Source organism: Rhea pennata, chromosome 15 (assembly GCF_028389875.1).
Source record: "Rhea pennata isolate bPtePen1 chromosome 15, bPtePen1.pri, whole genome shotgun sequence".
Classification (NCBI taxonomy): Eukaryota; Metazoa; Chordata; class Aves; order Rheiformes; family Rheidae; genus Rhea; species Rhea pennata.
In genome coordinates, this window is record NC_084677.1 from 16,342,539 (window position 1) to 16,367,543 (window position 25,005).

The 25,005-nt window shown below is 58.3% G+C and overlaps 1 protein-coding gene across 2 annotated transcripts in view; it reads left to right on the plus strand.

Annotated features, from left to right (window-relative positions):
• The window catches only part of MPRIP (myosin phosphatase Rho interacting protein), a 94,252-nt gene that overhangs the window by 9,567 nt on the left and 59,680 nt on the right, over positions 1–25,005 (plus strand). For both annotated transcript variants that reach the window (XM_062587939.1, XM_062587938.1), the window contains exons 2-3: positions 802–879; positions 2,570–2,635. In XM_062587939.1, the coding sequence (XP_062443923.1) occupies positions 802–879; positions 2,570–2,635 (144 nt within the window). The remainder of the gene's footprint in view (positions 1–801; positions 880–2,569; positions 2,636–25,005) is intronic.

Sequence of the window (25,005 nt, forward strand, 5' to 3'; positions counted from 1 at the left end):
GCCCGGCGGCAGGACTGGCTCTTCTGCTTAGCTCCGGCGACTCCTGCACAGAAACCAGCCGCGGAAAGAGCCTGTTTTTTATTTTTTAAAAATTTTTTTTTCCCTCCCGCTGATAAACAGCATTTCTTTCCGGGTATTCTTTCCCTTTCTTTTTGCAGTCGGCTGAATGAACTGTTTTTCCTCTGCCTGGATCTGACCTTCCTGTATGCTAAGCTGTTGACTGTTTCAAAGCGGTGGTAGGGAAAGGGCAGCTGGCAGGGGATGCTTGTGCGGGAAAGCGGGTACTTGGATGTGCACAGTGCAGGAAACAGGTTGCGGGCCTGGCTGTGAATTGGAAAACTGCCGTTGCTCGATGAGCTTTTCCTCTGTAAATTAATAATAATAAAAAAGAAACGCAAGCTCTGCGCTGGGGTTTGCTGCCTCTCTGCAGTAGAGGCACGTTGCTGAGGGCACGTGAGACCGCGGGCCGGGGGGACGCGGGCGGTCGGTGCCCGGTGCGAGGCCTTGCCGGAGCAGCTGGGCGAGGCGGGCTCGGTGCTGCTGCTTTTTCCCGTCTTTCCCGATGCTCGTCCCGCTCCGTTTACGCGCGGCGCGTAACGTCGCGATTGCGGTCGAGCGTCGTGTTCCCGGCTGAGGGTGGGGGTGAGTTTGCCCGTGCTTGGGAGCTCGCGCTTGCAGAGCTGCCTCGGCCTCGGCCGCTGGGAGCCCGCGGGCTCTGTCGGAGGCGGCCGCGGCGCGGAGCTGGCCCCAGCTCTTTTCCTCCGCGGCTCTGGCTGACCTTTCTCTGCTGTTTCTTTGCAGGCCAAACCCATTTACGGCGGCTGGCTGCTGCTGGCCCCGGAAGGAACCGACTTCGACAACCCCGTCCACCGCTCCCGGGTGAGTGAAGCAGCCTCTGCCCCGGGCTGGGGAAGGGTGGGCAGGGGCCGGGCCCGGCCCCCGGCGTGCGTGGCGCCGGCTGCCCCACGCCTCCGCCGAGCACCCGGCCCCCCGCGGCATCCCGGCGGCAGCGCCGGGCGCGCGTCGGCGCGGCTCGACCCGCTTTCCGCCGGGCTCGGGCCGTGCGGGGCGGCAGGCTGGGGAATGCTGCTCGGGCTCGGACCGGGCGGTTTTATTTCTTGCTGCTGCTGCTTTTTGATGCCCCCGTGCTGGAAGGTCTTAAGCTGGTGGGCTGTGGGCTGCGCTGCTCTGACCCGTGCTGGGAGCTTCGGGACGGCACAGGGTTTCCGCTCCGTGGGGCCGAGACGGGTCTGCGTTGCGCTCTGCGGCTCAGCACCGACGTGCCCCCGCAGCAGGGATGGGGCTGAGAGACGATTTCCCGATTGCTGGAAGCTTGCAGAGGCTTTAAAGTGCACCCGTGCAGCGACCTGCAGATGGAGACGGGCAAACTCAGCTTCTGCCGAGCGCATCTGCCTGATAGGAGAGTCCCGGGGGGACGTGCTGCGGGTCGCCGTGCCCACGAGGGCCGGGCCGGGCTCCCTTCCCTCCGCTGCTGGCTTGCGAGGAGGACTGCCAGCCCGTCCCCGAGCTGCTTCTCTGGGGGGCTTGCTGCCGTGGCCACCGGGACACGGCTGTCTGGTGCGTGGGAGGGACACCAGTGGTCACCCACCCGCCCGTGCGGCAGAGGGGCCCTCAGAGCTGCTGGTGATGAAGATCTTCCCCCCCCCCCCACCAGTGGACAGCAACCAGTCTGTGGGTTCAACCCAGGCGATGTGGGGCGTTACTTGGAGTTGCAGCCTAGGTGCTGAGAAGAGGCAAGAGGGCAAGGAGCCCAAAGCTGGGGCCCACGCTGCCCGTTGGTCCTCTTAGTCTGCCGAGGTGTCCCGCGGCAGAAGGCAGCGTTTGCTCGCAGGAGCACGAGGCCGGTGGCTGTGCCTCTGTCCCCAGCCTCGAACACCTTCCTGGGGTAGGGGCACGAAGGCCGGGGATGTCGGGCTGGCTGGTCCAACGCCCCGGGGACCTGGGACTCCAGGTTCCCCTGGAGCGGGGGCTGCCTGCTAAGCTGGGCCATGCAGAGATCCTCAGGGTCCTCTGCGGCTTGCTTGTCCCTGGGCACCTTGGACTTTGCCTGAAGGACCTAGAAAAGCGAGATAAGAATTGCTGCACTGAAGCTATGAATCTAGGACCTTTTTATTTCAGCCTGCTCAACCAGTTTTTGCTCTTGGCTGAAAAACAGCCTCGCACACACGCACAAAAAAGGCAGTTTTCCAGCCCAATCAGTTCTCTGATCTGGTTTGCTGTGCGGCTGCACAAACAGTAGTGCCAGCAGAGCACCGGGGCTGGGGGAGGCTGGCATCGGCAACGGGAGGCAGGATGGCGGGGGCAGTGCTGCCTCCAAAGACGCAACCACCATCCAAATCGAGCTGAGGTACCGCTAGGTACCACCATGCCAAGCCTGTGTCACGTTGTCACCAGAAGTCCCCAAGCATGAAGGGGTTTCCGTGCCTTTTCTCCCCTTGTCTCCTCTGAGCCTTGCCCTAGCTTAGCCCGTAGCAGCTGGGTTCCTCTCCAGCTAGGGCTGGAGAAGGGTGGGCGCTGCACTAACCAGCATCGCTGTCTTCTCTTCCAGAAATGGCAGCGCCGGTTCTTCATCCTCTACGAGCACGGCCTGCTGCGCTATGCCCTCGACGAGATGGTAAGTGGAGCTTGGTGGAGGCACGTGGCTGGTGGTCAGAGCCATGGGGTTTGCTGGGGCAGCGGGGGGACAGGCTGCCCATGCTGCAGATGTGGGGTCACCTCTCCCATCGTGCCGGGGAGATCCTTGGAGGAGCCTGGTAGCTGTCCCGTGACACAGCACGAGGAAATGTTTGCTGGACTCGTGCAGGGTTTTACTCTTTGGGTGTGACCTAAACCAGGCCAGGCTTGGTGGGCGTGCAGAGGACCACAGGCCTTTTGGAGATGTGTGGATCCTGCCTGGCTGGACGTGGCTTGCGTTTGACAGTTGGGATCCGACCTCACAACGCTGCGATTTGCACCTCGGCATTGCTGGGGTTTGCCCTGGCCAGTATCCCTGTGATCCCTTGGAGGCTTTATGGCCAAGCCGCGGATTGCCAGCGCCGCGGGGAGAAATGCCGGTGTGGTTTTGGAGTTGAGCAGGAGTGGGAGCGCGTTGCCTGTAGACCCAGCGCCGGTGGGAGGGCATCGGAGGGGTTGCGTGGTTTGGCATCCTGCCCCCAAAGTCTCCAGCCCTCATTTCCCTGCTGTTCCTCGGTGCCAGTTAGGATCTGGGAGAGGCAAATATCTTGGCTGTTTCCGAGAACTAGGTGCTCCTGCGGCGGTGCCTGCCAAAAGTAGGTCAGCTGGAACGCCTTCCCACTGCTCGCCCTTCCCCGGGAGCGGGATTCCCGCTGTCTGCACTGCTCCGGGGAGCCTTCCTCTCTTATGAAAGAGGAGGAGGAGAAGGAAGGAAGGGGTGCCCGCGTGTGCCCGGCCGGGGCGGCCTGCGAGGACGGGCACGGCGGGGACGGGCGCGTCGCGGAGGGGAGGGGATGCTCCCCGGGAGAGGCGGGGAAGGGATCCGCTCGGCGTCTCTCCGCCGAGACCCCGGTCGGGCTTCGAGCCCGGCTGAGCCCCGCGCCCTCGGGCTGGCGTCGGAGCGGAGGCCGAGCTCTGCCAACGGCATCTCCGCTCCCCGCGGCGAGTCCAGCGCCCCTTCGCCTCCTGCCAAGACCCCTAGAAGCAGGGAGGGGAGGACGGTGCCGATGAATTTGCCTTTGCGCGTGGAAGCAGAACGAACGTGTCTCAAGTTTCGGGCCTTTTTGGTTTGTTTGTATTTGTTCTTGGGGTTGGTCCAAGTCCCCTAAATAATTTAAACATCTCGGGAGCTGTGGAGACTTTCAGGACGTTTTTGGTATCTCTGCGACCCGGCTTCTCGCTGGGGGGTGTTACGTGTGCTGCAGCGGCAGGAAAGCAGGGTGCTTTCGGCTAGCATATGGAAATACCCCGAGCCAAGGAGGGTGGCAGAGGAGAGGCCAGTGGATGCGTTGCACTCCGGGCTGGGTGACCTGTGCCAGCTGCCGTGCGCCCGGGCAGGAGCAGGCGACGGGTGCCCCGGCCCTGCGCTCTGCTCCCCGGAGCTCCCGGCCCCGCGTGCCGCCAGGGAATGTGAGCGCACAGGGGTCAAACCCCGGTTCTCCGGGCACCTCCTGGGCTGGCAGGGCTTTACAGGGAGAAGGTGGAAAAACAAACAGAAAGAGAGTAAGAGGAGAGCATGTGAACGTGGGGACCGTCAGCTGGCGTCCAGGGGAGCGCGAGATGCCGTGGTGCCGGCTCGCTGCCGAGCCGCCCCCCCCTTCCAGCCCCGCTCGGGTGCTGCAGCAGCCCTGCAGGTCCCGCTCTGCCGCCGGATTTCAGCCTTTAAGGATTGCAACCGGTAACGTGCCTTGCCGGCACGGAAAGCTTATCCCAGAGGGTTTGGCATGGCTGGCGACCGCTGGGGTGGCCCCGCTGCGGGGCGGGCGGCGGAAAGCGAGGCGTCCCGCGGCAGAGCCGACCGCGGGAGGAGCCCGGCGAGCATCTTGCTGTGGCCTCGCCGAGGCCGTAGATGGAGGAGACGGCTGCGGCTCTGCCCTCCCCGCCGAGGCCTGACGCACCGTGTAAAAATACCCTCCTGACCTTTCCCGAAAGCGCGGCCCCGCGCTCCAAGCCGGCGTTTGCACCGGCTGCTTTAAAGGTGTCGCAGTGCTCGGCCGCGACGCGGCACGGCGGCCGCCTGCTCCCTCCCGCACGCGGGTCCTGCGGAGCATCCGCTGTTTCACCTTGGGGGAAGATGGTTTTTCCGCCAAAATGCCAGTCCCTGAGCCCTCCGTGCCCGGCGCCGCTGCAGCCCGGCCGCCGCGGGATGGGGCAGGCGGCGGGAGCCGGCAGGCCACCGCTCCGGCCGGGCAGCGGTGCCCCTCGCCCCGCGCCCCCGGTTGCCCCGCCGGGTTTGCGCCCAGCGGAGCCGACCCGCGCCGTCGGGGGGGCCGCGCGTGCCGAGCTCTTGCCCGCTCTTCCCGCGCTGCGGGGCTCGGAGAGCTCGTGCGTGGCTTTTCCGCCCGGCCCTGGGGGGAAACCGTGCGCGTTGCGATGGAAGTTCCCGCTCGAGACCCTCGTCGTTGCTAAACCCCCCCCAGCCAGGGTCTTCTCCAGGGAGAGACCTTGACTCGCCGGCCGGGGCTGTACCTGTCTGGGGAGGTGCTGAGCGTCTCTGGATGAGACCCGCAGCCAAGAGAGGAGTGATTTTCTTCTGTCCCCGCTGTGAATCAGAGGTTGTGCGTTCAGATCCCGGCAGGCTCCGGGGGGGACAGATCTCTCCTGGGTTTTGTTTGCTTTGACGTATCCCGCGGTTCTCGCGCGCTGGGCAGGTTCCCTCCCTTTCTGCTGCTCTTGACCAGCAGTAAAAACTGTGGGAGGAGAAATAAATACACTGCCCTGCGGTGGGGAACGGTTTGTGATGGGGTTTTGCATCCGGAGCAAGTTACGGCCGTACCCTGCTGGCACGGGGGGCTTTGGCCCTTCAGAAAGGCAAGTGCTGTCCGGGTTTGCAGGAAAAGTGTCGGATGGAGCCAGAAAGGACTTTGCAGGCTCAGGACGCCGCTCTGCCCGGGAAGCTGGTCGGGCCGCAGAGTCCCTCGGGTGCGCGGCCGTTCCATGCAGCTCCCGGTGAACTCAGCCCGCTCCCAAGGTCGGGCCGAGCCCTCCTGTGCACAGCAGGAATGAGCCGAGGGCCCTTGGGCTTGTCCGCACAAGGGAATGAATGGTACGGGAAGAGAAACCGTCGGAAATAGCGGAGAGCTTCGTTCGGCTTGTGCTTGGCGAGACAGGGGTCTGCGTTTATCTGCAGCGCAGAGCACCTGACTGCCGCGGGGAAAGCTGCCGCTGGCTCTGCTCCGCGCCTGCGTCTGCAGCTCCCCGTCCCCTGGGCATCAGCCTGGCCCGGCTCCTTCCTTTGGTGTTTTTTATTTGATTGTTTTTTTTTTTTTTCTTTTTTTGGCATACGGGATCCGCGCTGCAGCAGGGACGGACGGAGCCCGCGGTGCCCTGCGTGCCCAGGGGCTCCGCGGAGGGGCTGGGAGCCCATCGGCAGCTGGCCTGAGACCTCCCAGGCAGTTGCAAGAGTGGATTGAATTGCTCTGGCTTGAACCTGTTAGACATTAATTTTGCGGGTTTGGCAATTTCTGCTCGTATTAAAAGCGAGCGTTTTGGGGGGCGGAGGAAGGCGTAGGACCGGGAGAGAAGCCGCTCCTCTTCCTCGCGCCGCGCATCGCAGCGAGCGCCGCGTGAGCGGAGGGCACGTCTGCTTCTGAGCCGGGGTCAGCAGCTAATGAGATGCTGGGGCGGAGAGGGGAGAAGGGCTGTGGTTAATGCCGGGGCCGGGCGGCCGGATCCGGCCGTGCCAGGCCTTCGGCGCAGCGTCCTGACGCTTCTCGCGGTCCCTTCCCCGGGCTGGGCCGCTCGTGGAAATTGCTGGGGCTGGTCCAGCTGGCGGCTACGCTGGAATCTCCTCCTCCGACGGAGAGCCCGAAATACCGTCTGACTCCCGTCTGCCGGACGGGGTGTGTGCGCACGCGTCGGGAAGGCACCGACGTTGGAAGCAGAGAGGTATCCGGAGGAGTAGGAGATTTGGCACCGCCGCTCTGACAACTGGGCTAAGCTGGGAGGCGAAGCAAGTGCACGTTCCCCGCCTCGAGCAGCTGCGCTGGGGCGCGCTGAGAGCACGGCTGGTTAAAGGGAGGAATGCCGGGTCTTCCCCGGCGTTTTCGCTGCCCCTTTCCCCATCCGTTGGCTTTGCCGGGAGCCCTCCGGGGATGGTGCCCGGCCCCAGGCGAGGCCGGGCGGGCAGCACCCACGGCGCGGGGACCAGTAAGGCTGTAACGTGTTCCTCTACCGAATCACCGGCCGTACGGTGTGGCTTGCTTTTTAATAGCCAGAAGTCGTGTTCTTCGGCGTGCTGGTTATGGGACTGACCCTAACGGCGGTGAGGCCACCCGGAAAGCCAGCCCGCCTGGAGTGCCCCCTTCCTCGGGCCTTTAACTGGACCAGGGTCCCCGAGATTGCGAGGCGTTCCTGGTTGGGAATCGCGGGCTAGGGAGCGGTTCGGCTGGTTCAGTCCCCGTGCCCTGGCTGCTCCTCGGGCTCTCGGGGAAGCTTGCTTTTCACGACACTGGTTTTCCTATTTAGCTTTTGGTGCTACGGACGTCCTGGGCTGAGCCCTGCCAGACTCGCCACGCCGGGGTCTCTTGCGGCTCCCTTCTTTCGAGCTGGATATTGTTCTTGCAAACAGCCCCAGCCTTATGCTGGGATCAACATAGAGGTTGCCTGGACTCTGGGAAACCGAAGCAAAATGCACACACACACCCCCCTGCCGCCTTCCCCCTCTACCTAAAACTAAAGCTATTTGGGGAACTTGCCAACAGGCTGTTCCCAGCTCCGTGGCAGCCCTGGGTGAGCAGAGCCTGCTCCGACGTGCAGAAATTCCTCGGTCCCGAGCTTCGGCGGCTGCGTGGCTCGAAGCGCTGGCCCCGCCGGGGGGGCGGTCACGTAGGCGGTCGCGCTGCGGTCCCGCAGCTCGCTCAGTTAACCCCCCCCCCCAACTCCCTTGGTTTTCCCAGCGTTCAGTAAACGTGTCCGGAGACTTGTTTTGTTGGTGGAAGAATCACCCAAGAGTAGTTTAGACCTTTGGCACCTTAGGAGAAGTGAAGCTGGGGAGGACAAAGTCCCTGGGCCCCAGGGAGAGAGCCCAGCCCTGCCTGGGAGGGAATACGCCCAGTAACTCGAGGTGAAGGAAAGGACCCGTGCCAGGATGGCGTGCAAAACCAGCCCAGCTGCTGCCCCGTCTGCGGGCTGCATCCGAGCACGTTTTGTCCGGGGGGAAATGCCCAAACCGGCGTTGAAGGTTGGCGCCCTCTGACTCGGTCGCACGCTGCGTAAGGTCTAAAGCCTCCTAGTAAAACCCGCTGCGGGTCCCTGGTGAAACCGCCGCTCCCTGCAGCGGGGAGGCAGCCCGGGAGGTTTCGGCAGAGCTATATGGGAGCTGCTGCAAAAATAGCGCCGAGGAAGATGATGGAGCCAGGGAGGTGGACTGTGTCCAGGCTGCGTGAGTGGCAAACGCAATTAGATTGCAAAGCATTTGCCTCCTTTTGTTTTGATTGCTGCTATCTATAATTAGCTGCCTCGATCTCTATAAATAGCGCCCTGCTGCATGGGAACGGAGCTGAAAGCCAGCGGGTGTTGCAGGAGGGGTTTTGCAGGGATGGAGCTCGTCTCTCTCCTTTCCCTCCTCGGACCTGCAGGTAAAGTCGTGCCCTCGGTGCAGCCTGGGGATGGATCTGGCCTCGTGGCTGCAGCAGGGTTGGAGAAGAGGCTCCAGATCGCCAGCCTGGTTTCTGAATAACTCGGTACACGTCCGTGGGCCAGGCCTGGTGTTTATCCCCGTGCCTCTGTTCATCCCTTTGCCACTTCCCATGGGCTGAGATTTGCACAGGTTTGGTGTTCATGGCAGTGCTGTGCCTCCAGCAAGAGCAGAGGCAGCTGGCGTCCTTCCTCGGGGTGGTCTCCCCTCACGCAAGACGCCTGCCTAAGGTGGCCGGTTGGGTTTTTTTCTCTGTTTTTGCTGGCGGATGTGCTGGTGTGCAAGCAGAACAAAATTCAGGCTCCCCTGGGAGCATCTTAAACTTGCTAGCGGGCCTGGCATTGCAAACAGCTCGGCGTGCGTTTAGTTCCTTAACGTCGGCGTTGAAAGCACCTTCGACGTGGCCCTTCGCAGCTCCTCCTCTGGGATCAGGAGGAGCGCGGTGCGGCCCGTTCCTCCCAGGCGAACGGGCTTTGCTGTGGCTAGCATCCCGGCGGCGCGGGTGGGGAGGTGTGGGGACGGCGTGGGGACGGCGTGGCGGGGCGCAAGCCGTCCGTCGCTAGACTCGAGCGAGCTCTTCTCCTCGAAACGCGGGGGAGCCTTAGCACCGCTGCGCGGGGACGTCGGAGAGGATGCTTAAACCGACAGCCGGGCTTGCGTCCCCGCTTGCAGCACGGTGGTTGGACTCGTAAATCGAGCCGTTTGTAGGAGCGTTAACCTAAACGCGATCGAGCTGACATCTCCGCTCGAACCTGCCGGTGGCTGGGAGGTCGGGAGGGAGACAGGATCCGAAAGGACCGGAGGGGAAATTAATAAAAAAAAAAAAAATAAAAAAAAAAACAAGGCCAGCTCAGCGTCTGGCAACGGTTAGGAAAGCAAAGGGACCGCTGGGGTGGGTATATAAATAGAAGAGCAGAGGCCAGCTCGGAAGTGGGAGGTCTGGCACGCTGCAGAGGGCTGCTGGGGTCACATCTGGAGCCCCCCGGCACCGTGCCCCTGCCCCCGGGAGAAGTTCAGAGGGGATCGATAAATGTGCAAAACCTGCTATAAACGGTGGTGGCTGCCGGTGGGAGATCTTAAACGAGGGAGGAATGCTTGCCCACGGGTGCTGCAAAGCGTGGCCGTACTAATTATTATTTCCCAATCGGCCCCCTCCAAATTTCTTCTTGTTCAAAAGAGAGGGGCAGATTTGAGCGCGCTGCTGTCAGCAGAGCTGCGCAGTGTTAGTTTTCTTCGTAGTTCCCTCCTTTGTCATCTATCTTGTTTTCAGAAGCCAAGAATCTGTGTGCGTTTGGGGTTTTGGTTTTGTTTTTTATTTTTTTTTTCCTTTTAGATCAAAGCAGTTCACTTCAGTCTTGGCACGGAACGGAAATTCATTGGCAGGGATTAAAAACGAACCTTAAACATCCTGACCTCCCTGTCCTTACTTTTCTCCACCCGTTTCGCCATTTAAGCATTTCCAAGCTTCCCGTGCCGCCGCTGCTCCGGGGCAGCGCGAGGCTCGGAAAAACCCGCGCCGGAGCAGCCACGGCCGAGTTTTCCCCTTCTGCGCCGCCTTTCCCCCCTGCAGACGCGGTTTTGCTGTCGTCTCTGTTTGCCAGATCCCGGAGACTTTCAGTTTCTGTTTAGCATAAAAAACTTTTTGGCTTGAATCAAAGCAGGTTTCGAATTTAAAACAACCTGAAGCAGAAATGGCTTGGCCAGAGCAGCCCTGAGGAAGGGTCAGGCCGCTTCGGAGTGATTCCCGGGATCCACAGGGAGCTTTTATCCGCGGCCTGGCTCTTGTTTTAGGGCTTGCAGCGCTGCAGGGTTTTTTCTGGGGGGGGCCTCGCTCCGCTCTCCGGCCGGGGCCAGCGGTGCCGACGGAAGGGCAGGACGTCGCCTCCGGGCGCGAGCGGCACGGTACCTGGGATTTACGCCAGCTGTGGACGTGTGGTGTTGGTTTGATGGGCAGCAGCGGTCGGAAGAGCTGGGAAAATAACCAGTTTAGCGGGAAAGAGGATGGAAAACAATCTGTAGTGAGGTTCTGCCCTGGGATGCTTAGTACATATCTCAAAAATAACATAGTAGAAATAGGCAAGTATTGGGAATAATCCAGGAAGCAGCAATCTTTCCTCCTCCGAGAAAGCTTGGAAGGACAGGGCTTCCTGGGGGCAGAGCCCCGAGGAGATGGGACGCAGTGCGCCTGATGAGCCCGCTGCAGAAGACGTAGAGACAGCAAGCATTGACGGTCCCAGACAGAGCTCAGAGCTCTTCGAATTTGTCATATTTCATTTTCAGTAGTGCTTTTAAGGGGGAAAATAATCCCATGGACCTTCTGAAAGCCCTGGGCACTCATCCCCCCAAGTGTGGTCCTCCTGGGACCTAACAGGCTTTGAAAGGGTTGGAAGCATATCCAGAACTTTGTTATGTGGGAAAGATTGCTAATATCGTGCTTAATTGAGATCCAGCCTCTTTTTGGCCACTGGGATTAAGTGTGGATATTCCACAACTGTGTCTCCAAGGGGTTTCATGGATATCTTTTTCTTCTCTACTTGAAGCATCTGGCCCAGGTCACTACTGGAGGTAGGGTCTGGTGCTGAGACATCAGCGGGCACTTTTGTTCTGATGAATGGTTCCCTACCTTTGATTTTTGGGGGTTTGGTTTATGTTAGTGTGTTTTGGGAAGTAAATCCCTACCTTCGAGGTGCGAAAAGGTGGATCCTTGCTGGCTGATGGTGTTCGGAGCAGTAGTAACGCTTTCCCTAAGGATTGCTCTGATACTGGTCCCCGCACCCTGGCTCCATCTCCTGAGATTTCTTGGCCAGGGATTGCATCACTGGGACTGCTAAACTGCCTGGGCTTCGTATGGGCTTAGATGGATTAACCTGGCTGTTTCTGCTGTACTTCTTTGCCTTCCCTAGCTACAAGTGTGGGTGGAAGAAGTTAACATTTGCTTTCCTGCCTTCCGAGAGGGACATTTAGCACTTGCACAAGTAGCTTGGGAAATGCTCTGATCTGAAGCAATCCATCGTGGGAGGTTTCAAGGAGTTAACAAAACGTGAGAGGACAAAATCTGGAGTGGCGAGAGCAAGATTTATCCAACAACCTCCTAATTAACGGGACGCTTTGATGGTGTGGCCCAGGTGCTTCCTTCCCCAAAGCAATGCAGCCCTTATTGCCATCAGTAGGGCAAGTTTCAAGGCTGGAATTACTCCTATGGCGTCAGGAGAAACAACAGGAGATTCCAGTGGCCCTGTCCTTCACTATTTTTTGTTTTTTGTCTACTTCTCCATCTCTTGAGAACTAACAAAGCAGTTTAATTAGAGGAGACGAGCAAGAGCAGCAAGAGGAATGAGCTAGATCTGAAAGTGCATTTGTCTGGTTTATAGGAGATGGTGGTAGCTGGAGTCTCTTCTTCGTGACTTCTGGAAACCTGGGCTTTATACCCGTGGCCATCAGCGTAATTGCAAGCACTCTATAAAACAGAAAATTATGGTGTGCTTTAAAACGATCAGGCAAAACTCCAGCCCTGCGAGTGAAGATGTCGGAGCGGGTAGCGAAACGACACAAATAGTCGCCGCGCGCGCAGGTACCCTCGCGCGAGCTCCTCGGGCCCGCGCCGGCGCTGCCGCCCTCCGCGCGGCTCCGCGCTCGGGAGCCGCTTTTCGCCTAGGTCCAGCGGCGCTGTAGATGTCCGACGAGATCCAGCGCTCCGGAGCAACGGCCCCGACCTGCAGCGCGGCGCAGCAGCGAGCGGCGGAGGGGAGCGCTGGCGTTCGCTCCGCGGTGGGCGGTTGCTCCGGCTGGGGCAAAACCTCCCACCCCAAACGAGATGCTGCACGCGGTGGTGGTTGGAGAAACGTGGTGGTGCTTTCTGGCAGGGGAGGACGGGGCAGCGCGCGGGGGGGCGCGGGAAGGGACCCGCGCGCGGCGCTGAGCACCGGCGGCAGCGGGGAGCTTGCAGCCGCCCGCGCGCGGCCGCTCTTTGCACCCGGCTGGGTTTAGTTTCCCCCCGCCTTGCCCGACGCGTGCACAGAAGCCGAGGGGGTGGGCGCCGCCGCGCCAGCCCCCCTCGCCCTCCGCCGCCTCCTTCCCTCCAGGGCTGCTTCCCGCTTCCGCCCCGTTTCTCCGGGGAGCCGAGGGCGCAGCCCCGCTCTGAGCTTTTTCGGGTCTGCCCTGGGAGCCGCTGTGGGCTTCGCCCTCCCCGCGTGAGCGTGTGCAAATTGCTGGGAAAATGCATAAATAAATAAATACTCAATTAGGCAGGCATCCAGCCTTGGGGAAAGGATGGGGGGGGTGGGCTGCAAAAAGAGGCTCCGGCCAAATTTTGGCACGCCTGAGAAGGCGGCCGGAGCCGACGGCGAGCGCCGGGGTTGTGGGCTTCCCACGGGCGGCCGGGCCCTGGGAGCGTGTGATGAGAGCGGGGGGTCTCAGCCGCGAGGATGCAGAGGCAGCGCTGGCCGTGCCGCTGGCTCGGCTCGGCTCGGCTCGGCTCGGCGTGCCCTGGCTTCGCCTCCAGAGCAAACTTCCCACCTATGCTCTGGGAGCCCAAAGCCGAGACGTGTACTCTGTTCAAGCAGCAACATGGTTCGAGGTTAATAAATTACTTATTCGCAGTCCGTGTTTCTCTGTTATGGTAACCATTAGCGAATATTATATTGCTGGTTTACCCTAGACATGCATTATTCATCAGCTTTAGAGTCTGCATAAAAGGGACACTGTCAGGTCAAAACTTGCGTGGAGACAGACTGATGTCTTCAATGGGTTTTATAAACAGCTTTTCCCTGGGTTACCAAGGCAAGATTTTCATGAAAATCTTCCAGCTTTTATTACTCCTGTTTGAGAAATTTCTGATGAAAGATAAAAATTCCCAAGCAGGTTCCGTTATTGCTCTTGCTAATAGAGTTCCTGTGGGCTGCAAGATCAATAAGGTAGAAAAACAAAAATGCTAGCAGGTACTGCTTGTCCCTCGTGCTAGACTAGGTAACAGTGTGTACTTTTTCTAATATATGTGTTTTGCAAAATTTCTTCGTTTTTACCATTGTTTTTGTGTTATGTTCCACTCTTGTGCTGTCTACTTGAAACCTGAACTGTAGTTTATGATTTTCTCCCTGAGATCAGTAAAGCTAGATTGCAAATAGGCAAGAAAATAAAACCAGCTGCCCGGTTTCTCTGAAAGGTGAAGTAGGTAAGTTCTTTGCACAATAACTTAACGTTTACCTGTCACCTCTTCCGGACCCATCTAAAAGCTCTTTTTTTTCCTGAGGCTGGGTGATAATATTGCTTGTATTGGTGCCGTGCGTGGGGTTTTGGGCTCTGCCCCAGGGGCTGGTGACGGCGTCCTGCAGGTGAGCTGCAAAAAGGGGAGAGCTCACGGGGAGAGGAGACGCAGAGGGGCAAGGGCACACGTTGCTTTCAGATGCATCCCCGCAGCATCCTGCGCGAACGTAGATTTTCCAGCAGTTGCAGCTGGGGAGAAAGGGGAGGCAGTTTTGGAGCAAGCGGAGCCTTGGAGGTTTCACTCTTATTTCATCAGCCCTGTTGCAACTGCATCGATAAAGTCATAACAGATCACCAGGGTGCTGCGGAGCTACTGAGATATAATTAGGGTTTTGGTTCCCTTTTCTGGCCGCTTTCCCATTAGGGGAGGGACAGCAGGGATTATGGACGGAGCAGATGTGTGGAGGAAGGGGAAGTTTTGCTCGCACAGCCTGTTAATGCAATGTGCAGAACTGCGCTTGGCCGTGCAGGATGCACCGGTGCAGGGGGTGAAACCCTGGGAGGCGGCGCCGGCGATGGAGAAGCCTCCTGAGGCTAAGCCAGCACCAGGCTCTTCTACTCCGCAGCAGGTTGAAACGCTTCTCCCGGAGGAGATGCTATGAGGACCGGGCTGCAAGTGAGCTAGACATGGATCGCGGGGGCCTGCAGGACCCTGACCTCCACGCCTCTTCCTCAGCATCTCTGTAAATCACCTGGGAGCACAGGAGGCAGATGGGAGCTGGTTGCATAGGGGTTAGCAAGAAAACGCTTCGCCGCCCTGCCCTAGGGCAGGGGGAACGGCTCCTGCAACCTTGCGTGCTCTTCCCAGGCTTTGTCTCCTGGCCGTGGCTGGAATTCAAAGCGCCGTTCCCCCTGGGGCCGCTTCTCTGGTTGCTCTGACTCCCCATCAGCCGGTACTTGTTCAGTCTCTTGATGCGTATCTTTTTCCCTCTTGTCTCCCCAGCCATCTGTGTGCTGCTCTCCCGGTTGTTTCCCTGTGGGCTGCGCAGCTGGGAAGTGGTGGTGGGAAAAAGCACAGCGCGCCTTTGAACTGGGCCCAGCCCGAACCTCCCCGGCTGCGGTGCCCGGGCGGCGAGGCCGGCTCCATGCGTCGCCCTTGAAGGTTTTTCAGGCCAACTGGTGGAGCTTGAACGGCAGCCGGCTCCTCGGCTGCTCCTTGCGAGTGGCAGCGGAACAGAGCTCTGATTGTTTCCGTGTTGTCTCCTTGCCCAACAACAGCCGTGTGCGCCTGTTGGGAGTTGGCCTGTTAATTCGCTCCTTGGAGCTGTCTTTTTTGGCCTAAAAGCCTCCCATTTTGTATGGTTTGCTGAGCTGGCCAGTGGACAAAGGTTGGAAAATGCCCTTCAGCCACCTCCGTAGCGTTTGGAAAGGTCTGCAGAGTGAGAGCTCATCCAGAAGCTGCTCGGGGGGATATAAAGCAGAATAGGAATGGGGGCTTGGTTATAGGGATAACGTGCAGACAGGGTCTATATAGGACATGGTTGCAACTTGGTAGATCAGCCCAACCTCCTCTGCCCTTCTGGGCATGAGACTGCTGCAGCCAGGAGCAGGTAGCCTGCACTGGTGTGATGCTTGCTGAGCCTGGGCACCTGGTGGAGGCAAGGTGCATGGGTTCAGGCACGCTGAGGAGCTGCAGAGCTTACAAACAAACCGCATCTGTGTTTGGCCAGCCTAGGAGATGGGCAGGGAGGCTTGGGTCTGCCTGTGCTTATCTGTGTCGACGTGCCTGTTCAGAGGAGTCTTCCAGCATCTCTGTGGAGCACTGGGGAGTGTTTCTGCAGGCAGCCAGAAGTACTGGGTTTCTTCCTTGCATTGTGACCTCTATTGTTTTACAGTTCTTCTACTTAAACATTCGTGAACCTGGCACGAAAGCCCAGAAATGAGCTTTCATTGTAGGCTCTAGCCCTATTAAAAGCAGTCACCGGAGATGGGTGTCCCACAGCTGAGCTCCTAGAAAGAGGAGCTGCCATTTCCCTTGTGGTTGTCTAGCACTGAACTTGGGGAGCAGGTATCACCGTGGGCCTCCAGCTATATCCCGCTGTCCCTAGGCGTATGTTCCTTCCAGATCTGGTCACCAAGGAGAGCAATGGGCTTGACAGAAACAAAATCCAAAGCTTGAATCTCAAGGCAAGCCGAGCCTGGGAAGGAGAGTGTGTATGCTGGCAGTCCCTGTTTTTACCTCTGCAAATGCCACTTCCCTTTCAAGCTCCAGCTGGAGAACCTGAAGCAAACTGAGAGACAGTCCACATGGTATTCCCAGCCCGGCAGGAAGCTCTGGAAAGCTCATAAGAAGAGCGTTAGGGAGTAATGAGATTTCCAGCTAATTTGGCAGAATTCAAGAACTTCCACTTAGGCATCTGTGCTTATGGGAGTTGCCCAAGTCTCCAGTGGATCTGTTGATAACACACATGGCTGCAGATCTCCAGAGGTTTGTCCTTCTCCTTCTGTTTTGATTTGGTGAGTGCTCATGCAAGACGCTGTATTGACAGTCCTCCAGCATGAAGATGGGGGCTTGGGGGAAACCCTGCTACATGTAGATGATGATATGTGAGAGACTCTTGGGACGCTGATGAGCTGTTATTGACAGCCGTGTGAAACAGTTGCTTTAGGGCAGCTCTTCAAACAAAGCTCAAAGCCAGTGGCTGTTGCCTTGGAAATACTTGGCTGCAGGGGAGCTAGTGACTATTTGCTGAGTTTTGCTTTGATTGCCTTTCTGTCGGCCATTGGTGGTGGCTCTGTCTCTGCCTGTGTCTCTGCTTGATGTCTTTGCACCAAGGAGCTCTGCCGTGCCTGGTGCTGTCCCCGTCCCTGTGAAGATGAGTGGCGGGGATTGGCTTGGGGTGGCACGGCACGCCGAAGGCAAAGCTGGTGGTTCTGGCTTTGATCGATGCTGGGAAGCGTAGGTTGCTACTGAAAATGCAAATTCTGTTAATCTGAAATCCGGGCTCTGCTGTGGAGGTCTGCATTGCATTTTTTTTAGCAGCTTCTGTGGCCCAGAAGCAGAGCTGCATTGACACCCTGTCGTAACCACAGTACTGCAGCGCACAGCTCTTGCAGCCCCTTTAGCAGCGTGAAATCTGAAGCGTGGGACATAACCGGAGTGTGTCTTATTGCAGCAGTAGTGGATCCGGCAGATTTACTGCAGAACAGAACGGAGGCAGGTGCTGGGTTTATCTGCATATGATCAGTGGGGTAGGAAGAGCGTTGAACAAGAATAAATTGGCTTTACCCGCTCTATCTAAATCCTCTGAGATTAGTAGGAAGGAAAATCACTTGCTTGTGAGAATCTCCACTTGGAGGATTAACATCTGTGAGTTGAGTTTCAGCCGTTCACTTGACTTGGATCTAATCTCCCTGGGAACACGCGTGTAGGCACGGACTGAACTTTCAGCTCAGCTGAGCCCAGGGAAGACGAAAGGCAAAGAAAACGCCGTCTTGGCCCAGTGGCCTCCGCTGCCAGGGCTGGCAAGCGGCACGTGCCCTGAGCCAAGCAGCTAGCTCTGCCCAGACCCGACTTGCCTGTCTGGCTGCCGAGGGAGCCAGGCTGTGGCTTTGCCCGCTAATAGCCTGTTCCTGTGCGTTGGTTTGGCCCTGTCCCTGCTAACCAGTCTGATGTAGCTGGCTTCAGTTGGTTTAACTCCGTGTTTTGTTGAACTGTTTAGTAGAAGTTTGCTGAGAGCCTTCTGCTGACCCTGTCCACTGAAAAATAGTGCCTTCCTTTCTCTTTTTTAATTCTGTTTTAGTTTTTAGTGGCAAAATGAGAATTTCTAGTTCATGTGGAACTGCAAGTGGGGTTTTTTTTCTTCTTCTTTTCCTTCAAGGAAACCAGGAAATTTCTTGCAGTTTTATTTGTCCCTTTACTGTGGAAAACATTTACCATTTTTCACCTAGCTCTGTTGTGCCGTTTCCTGGGTCAACATAATGCAAGACCTTAAATTATGTGAAGCTCAGGTGATGGCTAAGGTGGCTTCATGCAGGTGTGACGGTGCCAACAGCATGGTGAGCAACATGAGGACCTCTGCTTGCTTTATTGTCGTGTTGTGTGACTGATTCCTCTGCTCGGGTGTGTGTGTGTGTAGGAAGGATTGTGGCATTGCTGGATCCCAGAAGATCCACTCCCTCCTTCCCCTCTAGGTTTGAGGGCAGATTGATTAAACTTGCTTGACTTGCTATGACTCAACTAGTGCCCAGTTTGTGTGGATCTGCCTTTGTTAAGAGACATCTGTACGTCCAGACCTCAGAAGTCTCACTGCTGCTCCTGCCTTAGCTTTTCCTTGGTCCATCTCATCCTGGAGCTGTCTTTCTTAGTCCTGTCTGTGTACTGTAAAGCATGTCTTTGTGCTGAAAGGATGGCAGCATCTCAGATGCCTCTTGGCCATGGTAGGAGTTGCCTTGAGGTCAGAGTAGGGCCAAACAAAAGACCTTTGGAGTCCTTCCCGGGGCATTTGTTGCTGTAAACAATGTTGGAGCCTACATTAGCTGCAGCATTTTTCCTGCTTTGCAAGAAGATTGGCTCCAAAATCAAGCAGTGAGTGTGAGCTTTGCCCTTGGTTCATTTTCTAAGCTTTTTCCCAAGGAATAAAACCCTTTTCATTGAAATGTCTTTTGCACTGTTTCTTAGCTGTTTTAAGGATTCTGAACCTGGGAATTTTTCCCCTTGCCAGTTTTTCTACCCAAATCTAGTCTCAAAAGCCAAGGTCTAAAGAGAGTCTGTGCTGCAGTTGCACCTGTGGTTGTGACCTGTTAGCTGTGCCAACCACTTGGTCATTAAGTGGTGCCTCCCCCCTTTTGGCTCTTCTGGGCAAAGCATGGCCAGTGTGGTGCGTGTCTAGGATGGAGCTCTGGCTGCAGAGATGTTCCCACGCTGAGGGCTCATGGGGCCCAAGTTTCTCTGCAAAGGTTGGGCAGCAGCTGTGGTATAGAGAGAAAAGACCTGTGTTCTTCTGAATGCTGCTAGCCCTTGTAGCATAGCCCTATGGTCTGTCGGTTTATGATGGAACATAGCAAGGCAGCCAGATGGCTGGCTTTTCCCAACCTGTGCGTGGTGAGCCTCCGGTGGAGGTGGGCCAGGAACCAACTAGCTCCTCTGGTTTCCCAGAGCTGTTTCTTTCACTATGAAGTAGGTCAAGCTTGTCTTCAGAAGGAAGACAGAAAAAAGTCACCGGAGCCTGGAGACTCATTCCATAGCTGAGAGCCTGGATCCTTTTCCTCTCAGTGTCTGCCAGTGTTGACTTTGGAAGGCCCCGGAGTGATAGGTCCCATTCTGGGCGTTTGCGAGGGCTCCTGCTTTTCGATTGCTCTGCATTCCTGAAACCAGATAATGGAAGAAGTTGGGGAATGGAGTGGGAAGGAAACATCTACCTAAAGGGCTTCTGGCAGCTCCCAGGAACGCAGTTTTGGTCTGGGTTGGCGAAGCACAGCCCATGAGCCAGCACAACAGCAGCTCTGTTTCAGATGTGCTTCACGCTTGTCTTGCACTTCAGAGCTTTGAAGCCCTTTGCTCAGAGTGACAGTGGAGGGGCCTCAGAAGGAGGAGATGTTGTGTGTGTGCAGCAGTATGATCAGAGTGAGACTAGTTTTGTTATCCCAAACCCTCATGCCACTTTGACTGTCAGGATCTAGAGTTCTTCACTAATTCCCTTGTATTGTTGGGGTTTTCTGGGAGGGCATACAAAAAATATCAGCGAAAACCGGTTGGGTAGCTTCTTGCCTCTGCTAGCGAGCAGCACCTTTTTGGCTGGTGACAGCAGAAGGATGGATGGTCCTTTTCCCCATTGCTGTCCTTGTATTCCCATGCCCAGGTTTATACCTCTTCACTCCTGTGAAACAGAAATCCAGGCCTATCTGAGGCTGAGCTGTGCTTTGATTGCTGGCCAACATGAGTGGGAAGTCAGTCCCATGTCAGTCCAAGCCTCCCACTTCCCTTGCTGTTTCACACGTACTTTGGGTTATGTCCAAAACCGGCGTCTCCCAGGGCCTGTGGTCGCTTTCTGGGCCTTCTGAGGGTTTGGTGGGTCCTTCTCCCCCTGGGAGATGCGGTGGGAGCTGCCTTGGAGGAGTTGGTGCAAGCCAAGCGTGCAGTGGAGGTGGTGGGTGGCAGGAGGAGAGTGCACACGTACGTGCACGCGTGTGTGGCAGGGAGTGATGCAGACACCACCTGGGACTATTGAGCTCGTCTCCTACACCGAGGGGGTGGAGAATAAAGTTGACAAGGCCAATTTTGAACCATGCAATTTAAAATTTAAATACCAAAATGCAAATGATACCCTCCTTTTCTTCCCACCCCCAAAATGATTGTGTTTTCTCCTCCAAACTATTGCATGCCAAGGTCCTTGCTCTAAACTCCGTCCCTCCCTGCAAGTACAGTACTGGAGTGTGATCTCACTGCGCTTTTGATATCTGGCTCATTTCCATGACAACCCACTCGCATGCCACAGATATTTTCTTCCCTTTTGACTCCGTGGCTGTTGTGCCTGTTCACCGGGAGCAGGGAAGATGCCATGTCGGCAGCTGTGAGCAGATGGGGTCGGATTATTATCATTTATTCCTCCCACACCGCCTTCTCGGAGGGGAGGATTTTTTTACATTTTAAGTGCTAGTTTCCGTTGTCGTGTGTCCGTGCAGTAAGGCGAGTGCGGCCCGGAGGCGGAGAGTGTGTGTGTGTATCAGGGCAGGGGGGGAATAAGAGTTGTGTTTGCAAGGAGGTGAGCTGGCTCCTTGGCACGGCCGGGCCACCGCTGCGGTCCGCGCAGGGAGCCGGGCCGGGCTGCGCCCGGCACCTCGCCCCCGGTGCCGCGCCGGCGCGAGCCCGCCGCGTCCCGCGGGTCGCAGCCGCCCCGGGGACGCGGGAGCTCGCGGAGGCGGTTCAGCAGGAAAGAGGTTAACAGGAAAGAGGCAGGCGAGGAGCCGGCTGCCAGCTCCAGACCCCGCTTTGAGGTGGATCGCGGCTGAAAGCGGCGCGAGAATCGCCATATAAGGCCAGGACGAGCTTCGCATCCAGCCCCGGGCGCACCCCCGGCCGGGCCCGCGCCGGAGGGCGCCGGCGAAGCCCCGGCGGGCGGTGAACCCCGCTGCAAAGCCCCGGGGGTCCGGCCGGGCGTTTCGGGGGCCCCCGGCAGCGCCCGGTTCCTTGGCGCCCCGCGGAGCCCGGTGCCGCCCGGGCCGGCGGGCTGAGCGCCGGGGCGCTCGGCACCCGGCGAGGCTTCGCTCTGTGTTTAGACTCGCTGTCCGTGGAAGTAAACACAGGTTCCTCTCGAAAGCAGCCCCTGGCTGAACTCTCTCCTCCCCGGCGCTTCGCTCCCTCCCCAAGCTGCTCCGGGGGGAGATAATTCCTTCCCCTCGGCGAGGGCGAAGCTGAAGTTATCTCGTCTCCCGGTCGAGGCTTGCGGGGCCCCAGCGCGCGGGGATGGGCGCGCGCACGGCTCGCGGACCCGTCCTCCGAGCCCGCCTGCCCGGGCGGGTTCCTCGCGGCCGCTGGCCTCGGCCCGAGCCCGGCAAGCGGAACGGATCCCGGGAGCCGGCCGGCGGCGTCCGCACCCGGGGCCGTCTCGGCTCTCCCGCCGCCCGGCTCGCTGGAGCACGGTCAGACCGGCAGATGCCAAGGCCGTGTTTGCAGGGCACCGTTTGCGCCCCCGTACCTCTATCCGTAAAACGGAGTGATGCTTTTGGGATAGCAGGAGAGTCCGGGGAGCGAGTGCGACTTTGGAGCATCTTCCCTCCGTGTCCCCGGTAAGCAGTGGAGGGAAGGTGCCCCAAAGCGGCCGGCCGCCCTGCCTCCGCGCTCGGACAGTGCGGCCGAGAGCGAGGGAGCACGGCGCTGGGGCCGCGGCGCTGGGTTAGGGTGCGGCAGGCTCAGCCGTGCCGCGTCCGGAGAACGGGAGCGAGTGCCCGGCGCCGCCTCGCAGGAACGCTTGGGGGTCCGGGCACGGTGCCGGCAGCTCCGCGGGCTCTGCAGCAGCGGGGAGCCGGGCACGGTGCTTGGGCAACCCGTGGTCCGGCTGGGAACCGCAGGGGATGCCTCAGGGCGGAGCGGTGAGAGCCTAGGCGAGAGGGCAGACCTGCCGTGGGGGCGAAGGCGGAGGCCGGGGTGACCTCCTGGAGGACGTCGGCCTCGCCCTCCGTCCCGTCCCGTCCCGTCCCGCGCGCGCCCGCCCGACGAAGGCGGCCCCCTTCCCTCCGCGTCCCGTCGCCTCGAGCGGCGCCGTCCGCGTGAATATTTTAGCTCTAAAAATTAACATTTGTCGTGAAGCATTTACTGAAGCAGCGTGGGTTTTTCCTCTGCAGACCTAATCCGGACTGCCTCCTAGAAACTAGGGCAGCGCGGGAAACCCGCGGCAACGCAAGCCCGTACCGGAGCCCTTCTCGGCGCGGCGTTGGTGCCGTTGCGGTGGGGTGAGGCTGTGGTGGGTGGCCTGCCTCGGTCGTTTCTTGCAGGGTGGCTGAGCCCCAGCGCCAAGGCAACCGGCCCGTCGTGGGAGAGAGACAAATGATTTTTTTTTTTTTCCCTGGTTCTTGGCAGAAAGTAAAATGTCCCTTTTGTTTGGTTTCCTCCTCCCCCTGCCCCATCACTTTTCTTTAAATGTTGTGTTCCAGATTTCATCAATCCACACTATATAATAGCTCTAGCCAAATCACATGGGCCCTGGCCACGTCCTTCAGAGATGCTGGCAGAGCTGGGTGTAGATCGGTCCTCGAGAGGTTGATCGTGGAGTTACCTGCTGCTGTCTTGTGAACAGTGTGTGAGCAAACCTCCGCTGTCTTTTGGATCAGGCATCATAGGATGCATTCCCAAATGATGGGGAAAAATATTTGGAGAAAGCCAGGCTTGGACCAGGACTTGGACTCTGTGGCAGTCCTCGATCACTGCCGGACAAGAGTTCTCTAACCTTTGGAAATTCTTGAATTTAAAAAATCGTGTGCTCCTTCCTCAACCTCTCAAAGCCAGATGGAAAGGAGGGTCTAGAGCAGATAAATCTCATTTACTTGTTAGATCAGCCTTTTGCATCTGAAAGGTGTTCGCTGTTTGTGTAGCATCCAGGACTTTGTATTCTCCTGCAGCAACATGTGGTTCTCCTCTTTTAATACCTCGACTGTGATTTCTTCCTGGGAGCTTGTAAGAGATTTTCTTTTTTTTCCCTCTCCTTTGTAACTGTTCCTTCCCCCTCCCATGTTATTTATTCACATACTATGGGGAAGCTGGGATTGGAAATGAGATATGGAGCATTTGGAACTGAGCCCGCTGGCCGTAAGTAACTCAGGGCCTAATTTGAAGCGATTTGGTGGGTCTCTGCCTGTGTCAGGTGCCCAAAAAGAAAACACAGCTCCCAAAATAGAACCAATTAACACCCAGAGAGCAGAGTGAGGGCAGGACAGAGCTATGGGAGATGGCCCAGTCTTCAGAGGTGTTCCCACCAGGCTGGGGAAAAGCGTGATGGAAGATGCTTGCTCTGGAGGCTGACAAGATCTGGAGATGCTCTGACTTGCTGGTACCAGGGCTGATGGATGTCCTGGGTTTTGATCTGGAGAAGTCCTTGGGAACAAAGTGCAGATATGCAGCACCTTGCCATCAATGCTTGTCCTCCACACTGCCTCTGCAGAAGTCCTACTGCTTGGAGAAGGCCCAGCCTGCTTGTGCTCGGTCGTGGAAGACCGAACACTGCTGCAGGGCTTCCCGTGGAGGTCTGAGCCCTAGGCAGGTGGGTGGGTGTTCAGGCACATGCAGCCCCTGTCCTCTGCCGCGAGGCCTGCGGGGATGCAGCAGGGGAGGAATGGAGCACATGTCCCGTGCCTGGCTCTGCGTGACATCTGGGAGCCTGGCCAGCAGCCAGCGAGGTGGATGGAAAGGTGGGAGGTAGAGCTTGGTGTGTTTAAGCCTGCTGTTCCCCAGCTGTTGGCTGGAGCCTCTAGCTGTGGACGTGAACATGGCTGGGTAGAAGGGACCCGTTGCCTTGCAATCCCAAAGGCATAGAAACAGTAGTAGGAGTTTCTTTGCTCTAAGGTGGGGTCATTGCGGTCATTGGACTCTACCTGTCAAGTGTCTGTCCTGGTGGCACACGTAGGCAGGGAGCAAAGCTGCCTCGTTTAATTCCCCAAAGAGCAGAAATTGGGGCGCCTTATTCCTTTCCTGTTGGCTGTGACGTTTCCCAGTCTCTGGTTTTGGAGAAGATGGAGCCCTATCAGGAAATGATTCATAGCTTGCACAAGGCAGGAGAGGAGGTGGGGAGGAGCCGCCGCCTCCCCCCCGACGCTGCCGTGCGTCCTTCGCCGCGGAAGGGCTTTGCGTCTCGCCCAAGCTATGGGAGGCTGCTTGAGCCCTGCGCGTCCACCCCGCCTTACCCGAGTGCAACGCCTTCCTTCGGCCCTAGGCTCGGACCCATGGGCCCTTCCATTGATTTATTCCTATTTAACTCTTGTTTCTTAACACTGCAGCAGGCCGGGGGTGCGGGACCGGCAGTGAGCGATCGCCAGCTCTCCGGAGGCCTCCGGCGCTCCCGGGGCACCGCGTGGCTTTACCCGGGGGCGGGTAGGTCTTGCCGAGGGTGCTGCGTCTCGGCCTCTCCTCGCACGGAGTTTGCGCTTGTTCGTGTCTTTCCACCTCGCTTTGCTTTTGGCTCCGAGGAAGGGAATAACTTGATGTAGAAGAATTTAAATCATTCCCGAGCGAGGCTGTTTGCCTGTCCGGTTTCGTCTCCTCCCAGGAGGCGTGGGGGAGCGCGCCGGGCGCCCTCGGGTTCTCCCGGCGGGTTTGGTCCTTTCACCCCCTCCTGCTTTCGGCCGCAGAAGGTGAGGGGGGCGATCCGTGTCCCCGAGCTGCCCCCCGCGCGTCAGCCCGGGCCCGCCGGCGGCTTGCAGAGCTCGGTTCGCGCTCGGCGTGGGCTTCACAAGCTCCTTTCGATGCCGGATCTTTTCGGAGCGCCGTTGCCCGTGGTGCGGGGGGCTTGGAGGGGCAGCGTAGATGGGGGCTGACGTGGCGGGCTGCTCTTGAGCTGCGCGAGACGCACGCTTTAGCCGTTGCAAGGATGCACCAAAACCACTTTAGGGAGCCGGCGCCGTGGGGGGAGCCGGCCCGAAACCGGCTGCTCCGCTGCAGGCACTATGTGTTGGTCGGTCTGGGCGTGAGCAACTGGGGAGGCTGCTCTGAACTCGGCCGTGGGGTTAAGGCAGGAGGAGAGGAGACGTGTTTTGCAAGGAGCTCTCTCCTGTCTTGCTTGCTTTCTGCGCGGTGCGCCAGATCCCCCGCTGTGCTTTGATACCTGCCATGCCTCCCAGGGGTTTTAAGGGTGCACGTGGTAAGAGGGAGTGAGTCAGTGGCCCAGGGTGCCCTTTGGTGAATCAGGTGGAGAAGCCCTCATCCCTTTTTTTTCCCTGTCCTGGTTGTGTTTCTTGGTGTGAAAATGCTCCAGGTGGGGAAC